This window comes from Pteropus medius, unplaced genomic scaffold, assembly GCF_902729225.1.
Source record: "Pteropus medius unplaced genomic scaffold, Ma_sr-lr_union100, whole genome shotgun sequence".
In the NCBI taxonomy this organism is placed as follows: Eukaryota; Metazoa; Chordata; class Mammalia; order Chiroptera; family Pteropodidae; genus Pteropus; species Pteropus medius.
In genome coordinates, this window is record NW_024344378.1 from 22,486,072 (window position 1) to 22,497,860 (window position 11,789).

The 11,789-nt window shown below is 54.9% G+C and overlaps 1 protein-coding gene across 1 annotated transcript; it reads left to right on the forward strand.

Moving 5' to 3' along the window:
* Positions 1-270: 270 nt before the first annotated feature.
* On the forward strand, positions 271-5,497 carry SFRP5 (secreted frizzled related protein 5). The gene is made up of 3 exons (XM_039871586.1): positions 271-919; positions 3,054-3,131; positions 4,913-5,497. The coding sequence occupies exons 1-3, from the start codon at positions 391-393 to the stop codon at positions 5,257-5,259; spliced, it is 954 nt and encodes a 317-aa protein (XP_039727520.1). The 5' UTR covers positions 271-390; the 3' UTR covers positions 5,260-5,497.
* The last annotated feature ends 6,292 nt before the right edge of the window (positions 5,498-11,789 follow it).

Sequence of the window (11,789 nt, forward strand, 5' to 3'; positions counted from 1 at the left end):
AAGACGAGGGGCGAGGAAAACGCCGAGAGAGGTGAGGGAGCCGCGGGGAGAGGCGCGAGGCGAGACTGGGGCCGTGGCAGGGACCTGGTGATCGGGAAACGAGCGCGCCAGTCGGCGCCGAGCAGTAGGTGCTCGAGCCGGGTGGGAGGGACCAAGGGGGTCCCACCCTGCCTCCCTGATACCTTAGGGCGGGAGGCCGGGAGGCTGGAGATTGGCTGGGGCGTGCGGCGAGGCGGAGGCTGAAGTCCCGAGGTGGGAGGTGCCGGGATTACTCGGTGCGCCCGGGAGCCGAGCGAAGGCTGCCCACCTACCTACTAGGGCGACCTCGGCGGCGGGAACACGCGGGGCAGCTGGGGGCGCCGCGTACCGAGCGGCGAGGACTGCGCAGCCATGCGGGCGGCCGCGGGGGCCGCGCGGGCTGCGGTGCTGGCGCTGGCGCTGCTGCTGTGGGCGCTGCACTGGGCGCCGGTGCGCGGCCAGGAGTACGACTACTATGGGTGGCAGACCCAGCCGCTGCACGGGCGCTCGTACTCCAAGCCGCCGCAGTGCCTCGACATCCCCGCCGACCTGCCGCTCTGCCACACGGTGGGCTACAAGCGCATGCGACTGCCCAACCTGCTGGAGCACGAGAGCCTGGCCGAGGTGAAGCAGCAGGCAAGCAGCTGGCTGCCGCTGCTGGCCAAGCGCTGCCACTCGGACACGCAGGTCTTCCTCTGCTCGCTCTTCGCGCCCGTCTGCCTCGACCAGCCCATCTACCCGTGCCGCTCGCTGTGCGAGGCCGTGCGCGCCGGCTGCGCGCCGCTCATGGAGGCCTACGGCTTCCCCTGGCCCGAGATGCTGCACTGCCACAAGTTCCCCCTGGACAACGACCTCTGCATCGCTGTGCAGTTCGGGCACCTGCCCGCCACTGCGCCTCCAGGTAGCGCCGCCACCGCCGCCCCCGCGCCCTCCAATGGCCCTGGGTGCCCGCGAACTGGGTCCGGCCGGATGTTGCTCCCCCAACCCCTTAGCAGAGCTCTATGAGTCCCCCAGAGGTATCGCCCCCTGTACACACAAACAGCCCTTCCTCGCTCAGCCCTGAGCGCCCGGGGATTGTCTCCCACATTCTTCAGGGGTTCCCACCTCCCCGTGGACTGCCAGAATAGTGCTTCCCTGTAGCTCTACATATTCCCACTGGTTCTCCCTGTTCCCACTCCGTTCCTGAAAACTCTCCTGGCTTTCCTTGCAGCGCCTGCCTTCCCAAACCTCTGGAGCCGCTGGGGTGGCCCCAATATTGTCCCCTCATCTTGGGGCGGCATCCACATAAATGCCCTACTGCCTCTCTCAGCCCAAGACTGTCCCGGAGTCGCTAAACAATGCCTTTTGCCTCCCCCACAACCCAAGGCACCACGGCAAGCATCCTCACCCGTGCTGGGACCTCGGGAGGGAAGGAGAGCTGAAGGGATATAATGAAAGACTGGGGGCTAAGTGCACTCCTGGGCTACGATATCCATCCCCCCTGTTTTCTGTACCTGGGAACCCTAAATTCTCCCAGTCTCTTCCCCTATCCCACTGGCTAAGAGACCTTTCGGCGAAGCTCAGTACAAAAGAAAGAGCAGATCGGCAGGCCGTGCCCTTAGGGGAGTTGCTTAACTTTGAACCCCGGTTTCTCTATCTGTAAAATAGGAAGCAACCCCAAGTCCTGAAGTTCCTGAAACCTATCACATCCTATGTGCTGCCTCCCACCCCTCAAGTCCCATTTCCCCTAATTCTTCCCTGGTCTCAGCCTCCCCTTCACTGTGTGTCCCCCCTCACCCTTCCCCCGATATCTGCCCAACTCCTTCTAGGCAGAGTAACCCCCGCCAGGCACCAGACAGGAGGATAAACCGTGGCACTGAACAGAAAAGCTTTGCCTAGGCAGTTAATAGGCGAGTCTAAGGAGCCTCCATGCGGGGACTTCACCTCTCTCCCTCTTTCTTATATGGCTTGGTCCCCAAAATGCAACTGGACCCTAGCATGCCTCCCCCCCAGGGCTAACGTCAGTGCCCAGTCCTACACACCATACCCTCCCCTGAGAGTCTCAGTTGGGTTGGGGTCCTATGACTGGGAAATGCTGAGAAAAGGGAACCCCCCCTCCCCGTACCCTCAGGGTGGAAATGGGGTGAGGAAAGCAAGGGAGAGAGAGCCATCTCAAGCAGATAGCTCAGTCCCCAGCAGGGACCCCAGCTGGTTCCTTTTCTGGTTTCTCAGAGCCCAACCATTAACAACCTGCAAGACAGGGAAATGCCAGGCTCAGAATCCCACCCGGCCCCTGCCCTCACACGCCTGCCCTCTTTGAGCCCCTCTTTCTGCCATGTTGGGGTGCCCGCTTGGAGACAGAGACATAGGAGAGCAGAGGTCAGGTGCTGTGCGGTGACCTCAGGACCTGAAGCAGAAGCAGCCTGAGTTTGTCTGGCTAACAGACAAAACTCAGAATATTTCATATAAAAAGTACAAGTTTTTTGTCTTGCTTTGAAATATCGTAAGTTCTGGCTAGGCTAAGCTGCCCACTTTAGGGGAGGGGTGGTGCTCCCCTACCACCGTCTCTGCCCTGCCAGCATCACTTGTCTATCCACCTGACTGGACCCTGTGTTCCTAGAAAGACCCCGCAAACACCCCCACCCCAGCACTAGCCTGGAGGTCACAAACCTTGAGTTCTAAGCTCAGATCTCACTAGCCTTGCATACTCGGGTAGCCACTCTGGGCCTCAGTTTCCTTTTCTTTAAACTAAGAATAATACCTACTTCCTAGGCTGAGGATTAAATGTAACAAAATTTAGAAGAAAATGCATGTCAGGGTTGCAGCTGCCAGGGTCGTGGGCAATCGTGCATGCACCACGGCGTCTCTTTTCATCCTCACAACTACTCAGTGAGCAGGTGGTGTTATCACTACCATCATCCCATTTTCCGATGAGGAAGTGGAGGCTTAGCAGGGGATGGCGGCTTGCCAGTCAGAGGGCCTGCACTCTGAGTGGCTCTTTGGACTCTAACCCCCTCACCAGCCTCCCTTGACCCCACTCTTGCTTCTCTCGTCAGTGACCAAGATCTGCGCCCAGTGTGAGATGGAGCACAGCGCTGACGGCCTCATGGAGCAGATGTGCTCCAGTGACTTCGGTGAGTGTAGAGCCCATACGGCCACTGCCCTGAGGCCACCCCCAGCCCCTCCTTCTTGACACACACACATATGAATACACGTGCCCACATCCATCACTGTTTTTGCCTCATGGACCCCTTTTAGACTCTGATAATAACCATGAACCCTCTCCCCAGAGAAATGCACCTCTTTTTTAATGTCATCTCAGGGGCTTCAGAAGCCCCTCAAGGCTACGGTCCATAAGCCTCAGAACCACCCCTGTCCAGGGCTCCTGCAGCTCTCCCTTGGCACTATCCATACAGGGCCCTCAAGGGCTGGGTTCTCTTTGGAGGAAGCAGGCTTAACTCCAAGATAGATGGGGGCAGCTGGGGGTGGGGGGAGAGATAGGCTTCAGGATGGAAGTGCAGCCCCCTTGTCCCTGGACACTTCTGCCAAGTACCCAATGCACTCTGGCCAGGGGAGCTGTGGTCACCTGCCCCACAGCTTCATCCTGGAGCCTCCCCATTCCTGGGGCAGCTGAGCCAAGTCTCGTCAGGCTCTGGCTCCTGCATGGACCACACAGCCCAGTTTGTGATCTTTGCCAAGTCGGCTTCTGTTTTGTGCCTTAGCCTCCCTGTCTATAAAAGGGAGGGAGCAATGAAATCCTTACTTCGGCAGGTCTGTTATGTCAGTAGTCTGTTTGAAAAGAGAATACCACTGTTGCAAGGTGTGTGTGTGTCCAAGAGAGAAAAAGAGAGGAGGTAGGGGAAGAAAGAGAGAAGGAAAGAGATTTTATAACGATTTCCTTTCCTGGGGGACAAAGTTATTCTCTGGCTTCTCGCTGGCCGCTTACAGAGATAGGGGCCCAGAGGCCTAAAGAAAGGGGAGACTAGCTCAAGTGACTACCCCCAAGTTCAGTACTTTCTGTCCCCAACTATATATGCTCTCTGCAGTCACCTTGGAGTGCCCTGGACAGTCTATCTCTGACCACTCTTGATCTTAAACTACATCTCCTCACTGCCCCCCACACACTCACACTCCCACCAACACCCACGCTACACAGTTTCACACAGATTACAGTGGTGTGTTCGCACCAGCAAGAGCTGGTTGTGCGCAGTACTTCCCAACCCTGGGCTCAGTGATGGGCCAGGTCATAGTGGGGGTATTTACCCCATGGAAACCACATGCTACAGAGCAGACCTGTTCCCTCGAGCCGGCTGTCAAACATCAGCCCACTACAGCTCCAACCACACTCACACCATGTGTATGCACGCGCACACACACACACACTCATGCCCACCCCAGATACGTTCCACACCATACACATATGCACACGCACACACGGCCAGAAATCCCATTCAGAAGCATCCCCAGAGATCATGAAGTCCAGCCTCCCTCCATCACAAGGACCTCTCTCCACCAAACCCTGCCTCCAGTTGGTCACCCCGCCCCCAATATTTCCCTCCCTGGAGAGCCCAACACCCTGCTTCCCATCCCTGCACTTGGTCATGGAAAGACATGGGCTCTGGAGTCAGCTAGACCTCCATTCAATCCAGGCTCTAGAATTCAGGCAGCTCACAACCTCTTCAAAACTCATTTCCCCCTACCCTTATCCTACCTCCAGGATGAAATGTGATAATGTCTGTGAAAGTCCAGCGCATGATAGGAGCTTCATAAATATTTAAATGTACATGTATAAACTTTACCTCCCCAAGCCCCAGGCTTGGGGCCTTGGGCACAAGCACCAGCTGTGGGGCCACCAGTGACTTGAGTAAACCTGACTATTCTCACGCTGTCCTCTGTCCACCTCCCTGACATACAGTGGTCAAAATGCGCATCAAGGAGATCAAGATAGAGAATGGAGACCGGAAATTGATTGGAGCCCAGAAAAAGAAGAAGCTGCTCAAGCCAGGCCCCCTGAAGCGCAAGGACACCAAGAGGCTGGTGCTGCACATGAAGAACGGTGCAGGCTGCCCCTGCCCACAGCTGGACAGCCTGGCCGGCAGCTTTCTGGTCATGGGCCGCAAAGTGGACGGACAGCTGCTGCTCATGGCCGTCTACCGCTGGGACAAGAAGAATAAGGAGATGAAGTTCGCCGTCAAATTCATGTTCTCCTACCCCTGCTCCCTCTACTACCCCTTCTTCTATGGGGCCGCTGAGCCCCACTGAAGGGTACCCCTCCCTGTCCCACCAGCCAGCTGTGCCTTGACCTCTGTTCCCATCCTTGGGGCACACTGTCACCTCCTGCCCCCCTGGCCTTGCCCCCAGTCCCAGGCTGACCTGGCCCCTGTGGGAAAGTGGTTACCAGCACAAGCCCTAAGGGATGAGCATGGAGCCTGGGCTGCCTTCGACCAAGGGCTTCTGGGGTGGCTGGGGGCTTCCTTAGAAGCAAGGCTTTCTCATTTGGGGGGAAACCTCCAGGGCCTCAGAAAGTAGGCGGCAGCAGCAGGAGAGGGCAAAGGAAGGATAGAGGGGCTCTGAACAGCCCAGGGAGCTTCTGGAGTGGGCTGTGGTACCAGCTCCCCTCTGCGGGTGGCAATGCCTCACCTTGGAGATAGAAGTCTTGATATATTAGGCTTAGCTAGTTGGGGGACAGTTCTCTGTCCCCACTGCCCCTTCATGTGTCCTCTCATAGCCCCTAAAGGGTCTCAGTACCCTCCAGCCACACCTCCTGGCTATCCCTCTGCCTAGTTCCCCTCCCCCTAGACTGGACAGCAGCCCAGCCCAGACCCCCTCTTATAGGCTCACTTCTCGGGGTTCATTTCTCAGCCCCCTGCATGTCCTTTCACCCTGATGACGAGTAAATTATTGCTACTACTGCGAGGCCATAGGTACTAGATGGATGCAGGTAGGGGTTGTTTTTTTTAATTTTTTTTTTTAAGTTTTTAATTAAATCAAAGTAAATAAGTTGGCTTTGACCAGGCGATTTCTTTGTCAGCCAGTTCCCCAGAGGTAGGGAGAGGGAGGTTCAGAAGTGACTTTTAGAGAGAAGCCCTCGTCGTAACCCACGGCCTGTCCACACAGACACACTCAGAATGCCTAAGAGCGATGCCCGTGTTAGTGTAAGACCCCCAGGAGCACACCGCAAGGGTCATCCTTCTCACCCCCACCACTAATGAGGGATGGAGATGGCCATCCTTTTGTCCTTGAGGAGGGACAGAGATGCCAGTTTCCCCAGCCTTTTCCCAGGGGCCTGCAGCGTCTCCCTGACGTGGGCAAATCCTGCTCCGAGGAGCCCAGGAAGGCTGGGCCGTGGAACTACTGCAAAGAGCCAGAGGTGTAAAAGTGTCACTCCTGCCCTTCAGCACTCAGACGCCCCTGGGCACTGGCCCTGACCTGTAGAAGATGACAGTGCTGACCAGTGGTACTCGGCGTGGTCCCTGGAGCAGAGCACCAGCATGACACAGAAGCTCAGGCCCCACCCAGACTGGCAGTGTCAGAATCTACATTTTAACACATAAACTGTCCAGTCATCTAAGGAGCTTCTACAAAACAGTGGACTCCACATGGAAGCAATAAATCCAAATCTCTGGGGGTATTTAGAAATCAGCATTCCTAGACGCCCTCTTGGGTGGCAGGCAGCCCTGGTCGAGAACCTCCGTCTAGATCATCTAAATAAGCCCACAGCTGAGGCAGGAGGAGGTTACCTCAGGCTGGAAAGGTGGTGGTCTTGCACACAGGGAAGGGACCAGCTGTAATGCCTGAGGAGGCTTCTTCAATGAGCTCAGAGCAGATGGAGGCTGATCCCTTGAGCTGGATGGGGCAGGGAGGGGATGAGCCTTGAAATGGAGCCAACAGGCTGCTGCCACTCAAATGTCCAGCATTTGGAAGGGGTGGTGACCAGAACGAGTCCCTGGGGAGTCTGTCAACAAATACTGAAGGATGGGTACGTGTGCCTAGAACAGGAAGCTGTGGACACCCCCAGAGGGACTTTTCTCACCATCGAGGGTACAGCCAGCATGCCAAGTCCAGTCAAGCCCTGCTCCTCCTCCAAGACAATGGCGCCTCATTCCCTTGAGGTGAGAAAAACCTTGGCTCCTATGGCTCTCAGAGGAGCATGTTGCCTCAGAGAATCGAAAAGGCCAGAGGGCCTGAATTCTGCCGTGGGGCCAGTGAGAGCTAACAGGTGGTCTGACAGCCTGCCCATAAATCACCTCCCTGGGCTGTCAGGTGGCCTCGCCACAGGTCAGAAGCAGCAGAGGCCTGCTTGTTTCTCCTCACCTCTGAGGAAGCCACTGCCACCCACCCTCACCCAAAGCCTGCCCAACCCACCTGGCTCCCTGAATCCACCCCTTGTCTCCCAGCCTCCTACCCCGACCAAATATTTACGGACACTTCTATGGTCAACCAGGACCAGGGATTATTTTTCCACTGAACACACAGGACTGGGCCTCTTCTGGCTGGAGCACAATACTGACCTCTGTCAGGTGCTGGCAGCCAGCGAGAGGGAGCAGGCAGGGAGAGGCTCCCTTTACACAGCCCAGGAAAACTCGCCCACCCCCAACAAAGGGGTCAGGCCCTGCTCTGTACACCAGCTCTGTCTTCAATATCTGCTGTCACGCCCTGAGCAGTCTCTCTTCCCTAGGACCAAGAAGAATCCATCTAAAGACCAGGGAGGCCCTGCAAGGCCTGACCCCACCCTTCGTTGCCTTCAGTCACAAAACACTCCCTCCTAGTTGGTCTGGAGACAGGCAGCTGGTGCTGCCCAGCGAGCATCTGGGCTGTGTATCAGTGAAAGATTGCATCTGACTGCGTGGAACAGAAACCCCAAAAAACAGTGGGGTTTCCACACAAGAAGTCTGGAGGTGGGCAGGTAGGAGGTCCATGTCCCAGACTCATTCTCTCTTCCTGCTCTGCCAGGGGGTGCTTTTGTGCTTGTGGTTACAGAATGGTGCCTCCTTCCCCCAACTTCTCAGCCACACTCCAGGCAGGCAGCAAGGCGGGGAAAGGCTAACGGCAAAAACAGCGCGTCAGCTGCGTCTGGCCCTTTTGATCAGGAAAACAGTAATTTCCCAACAAGTCTCACCTGGTAGATTTCCACTTGTAGCTAACCAGCCAGAACTCAGTCACATGGCCACCCCTAGTTAAAAGGGAGCAGTCAAGTGTTTTAGCTGGGTACAAAATCAGAGCTCTGATAGAGAACAGGAAGGATTTGGGGTAGGCTGCTGAACACTGAGGATCCGCTAAGCAGAGGCAGTAAAGCCCAGTTCTGGGTTCCAATCCTGTGACTTAAGTGACCATAGGACACTGGGAACATGGTCCAGCTGTAAAATGGAGTGATAATGTCTACTTCACAAGGGAAATGAGTGTTAAGTGGGAAAATATATGAAAAGTTCCTAGAAACAATGCCCAGCATTTAGACGTTCGTTAAATGGTAATTAGTATTTTTATTAACCGAAGGCCTTGCCCTAGCACAGTGCCTACACATTATAGGTGCTCAGTAAATCCCTAATTGACCTGTTAATCAACTAAGAAACCACTACGGACAGGAAGGCAGGGAAAAGATAGGAACATCTTATCTAAAAGCCAGAACTGTTACTTTCAGAAGGGGCATGGAAACTACATTTGGAGTTTTACTTCAAAAAATACATCCCCAGGTGGTGTGTAAGCCAGTATAAGGGACAAGACATGTAATACCCATGTTCAATATGTATCAAGACCATGCTGGGTCGCAGACACTATTCAGAGCACTTTAACATTCTGATTTAAGCCTCCCAACAGCCCTTTGAGGGAAGTACTATTATTATCCCCATTTTAAGGATAAGGTGGCTGAGGCTCGGAGAGGTTAAGGAACTCATTGAAGGTCACACAGCTGGTACATGGTAGTGGTGCTAAGATTTGACCCCATGCTCTTAATCGCAGGGGACAAAGCCGAGGACAGGCCGGGGGTTACAGGCAGCCAGGCTTCCGCCACCCTGCCTCATAGGAAGATTTCTGGGAGCCCTGCTCTGATCCCAGTGCAAGAGCCCGGACAGCAGCAGAAGAGCCAGCCTCAGACTGTGGCTTTTCTCCCAACTCCCAGAGCGGCCCACCTCGACACCCTACCCCACCCCCACTGCCTCAGCCCCATCAGCATTCAGCCTCTTGGGTCCCACAAAGGAAGCTCACATCCCACAACTGTTTAGCTGGCTATATTCCTGGCTAAAGTTCATTCCTTGGGAAATCCAACGTGGGGGGTGGTTGCTGCTGGAATGTGTGTGGCTGGGACCCAGTGTCCCAGCCCAGACAGGAGGCTCTGCTGGGGCCGTGAAGAGAGCAGGCAGCCAGGGGAATCCGGAGTCCCCAGCCCCCAGCTGTGCCATGGAATGGAATGTGCTGCTCTGGGTGTTGAAACAGACCCAGCCAAGGAGGGGGAGTGGGGTTGCTGAGAGCTGGCGGAGTTGGGGGCAGCTCCACAAGGCTGCCTCTGTTCCCCTGCAGGCTGAGCCCACTTCATCAGGGGTGGGGGTGGGCAGGCCCCTTCTGTTAGCTCAGTGGATCAGACGCTCCTGGAGCTAGTGGGGGCAAGGCAGAACAGTGGGGAGGGTGATAGTATTGCTATGTTCTCCCAAAGTTTCTTTATGAGGCATCTATAGGTACTTGGGACACAATTCAACTCACTAGCTATGTGACCTGGGGCAGGTTATTTAACCTCCTCAGGCCTCCACTTATGCATCAGTTAAGTGAGATGAACAGAACCTAGCTTTGGGGACTGTCATAAGATTTAAATGAAATAATAGGCTCAACCTATTGCTTGGCATAAGTGCTCAATAAACGTAGATATTATCATTATCTTAGGGCCACCAGATGTAGAATAGATGCTGGAGTCAGGGCCCCTCAAAAGGGGTGCCTCAAAGGTTCCGTGGAGACAAGAGAATAAAAATGGAGCTTCATTTGGCTTCAGTTCCGAAGGCAAGGTGATCAAGGACCACAAAGATCCTAGAAAGCACAGCCAGTTCAAGGTCTGCCATGGCCACTGGAGGCTGCTCCCTACCACTACCAAACCACGAAAAGACAGGCAAAATCCTCAACCCAAGCCAGGCTGTGGGAGCTGGCAGGCCACCCCAGCTCTGCCCCAGCAGGCACCAGAGCTGTAGCTGAACCCGGCTACTGCCCCTTCCTCCTGGGTGCTTGAGAACTAGAAGGAATCTTTTAAACAGGCACCCAGCTCTGCAATGGACAATCCGTCTTCCAGGCCATCCCCACGTTCAATCCTCTCCACACCGTTCACCCCACCCAGCCAACTGTGAGGCACGATCCAATCTCGGTAAATCCTTCCGTGGTTTCATTTTTCCCATGGTACCTGCCCTTTTAAAGCTGTCCATCCTCAGTCTGCTGTCACTGAGGCCCTCACATGCACCTCCAGGGGACAAGGAGGTAGCCCCCCAGCTTCCCTTCGATGGGGCTCCCAACCCCACATGATGGGAACCCTCTCATGTCCATTTCCCATGCCCCACGAGCTGCTTCACAGTCTGCATTTCACCAACATTAGGCATTGTTTTCATTTCCGAAAATAAAATACTGACTCTGCTTATTCCAACTACACTCTGGCCTCACTGAGATTCTTTCCTAAGTAACAATCTAAGATTGTTCTCTGTAATAAAAAAAAAAAAAAAATTTTAATTGTAAAAAAATGCTGTTCTAAGCCATCCAGGGCAGAGTTGTTTGTTCTTTCCCTGAAGATTGCCAGGATGATGGTAATAAGCTAGCGTTTACTGAGCGCTTACTATGTGCCAAGCACTACACTCCAACCTAACAAGGACTATCTCATTTAGTCTTCACAGCAGCCCTCTAAGGCCAATGTCACTATCATGCCCATTTCACAGATAAGGAAATCAGCACAGAAAGGCACAGGGACAATGCCCCCGTGGCAACTCGCATGGCTACAGCTGATGGCAGAGCAGGGCCAAGCATGGAGCCAGCCTACGGAAAGAGCCTATCTCTACTGCCACCAGGACACTCCCTGGCTAATGCAGGCTCTAAGTCTCATTTCCATCTAACACAGTGGGAAACACGCATCGTCAAATGGATGCGATGTCACTTACGCAATGGGAGACTACACTGGATGATCTCTGGGCAGCCTTCCAACTGATCTACTGTGACACACGCTCTCCATGAGAAGGGTGGGTGCAGCCTCAGCTGCCTCTTCCCTAGGCCTGTACTATCACTGCTGTCCCCTTTTGCTCAAGGCAGTATTTTCTCTTCCTCCATCTTCATTATTCCACCAGGCTGCTGAGGCTGCTTTAATAGTTTTTAAAGTGAACATACCGATCTGTAAAAACTGCCAAGACAGGGCCCCAGCTTCTTCCCTGCCTCTCAGATTCCCCTCTGCAGCTGTAGGACCTCTCCGGCCCTAGGGGAAGTTCCTGGGCTTTGCGGAGTCCCACCTAGACCAGGCCAAGGCCGCAGCGAGCTAAGGGCACCCCGGTACCTGTCTGAGTTGCACATGCGGGGCCTCGCCCTCCACTCTTCACTGCCCCAGGCCTACCGTTTGGAAGATAATGGCTCATATCCAGCCCTGCTCTGCAAAGCGCCATGCCCAGCCTTTCAGGGCCACTACTTAACCTCCCTGGACCTCCATTTCCTTACCTGTAAAATGGGAAGAACAGCACCTGCTTCATAGGGCCATTGTGAGGATTAATGAAATGTGTGTAAAGCACTTACCACAGTGCCTGGCACCCAGTAAACACCCCACACACCCCAGTTCACAGAGAACTGCT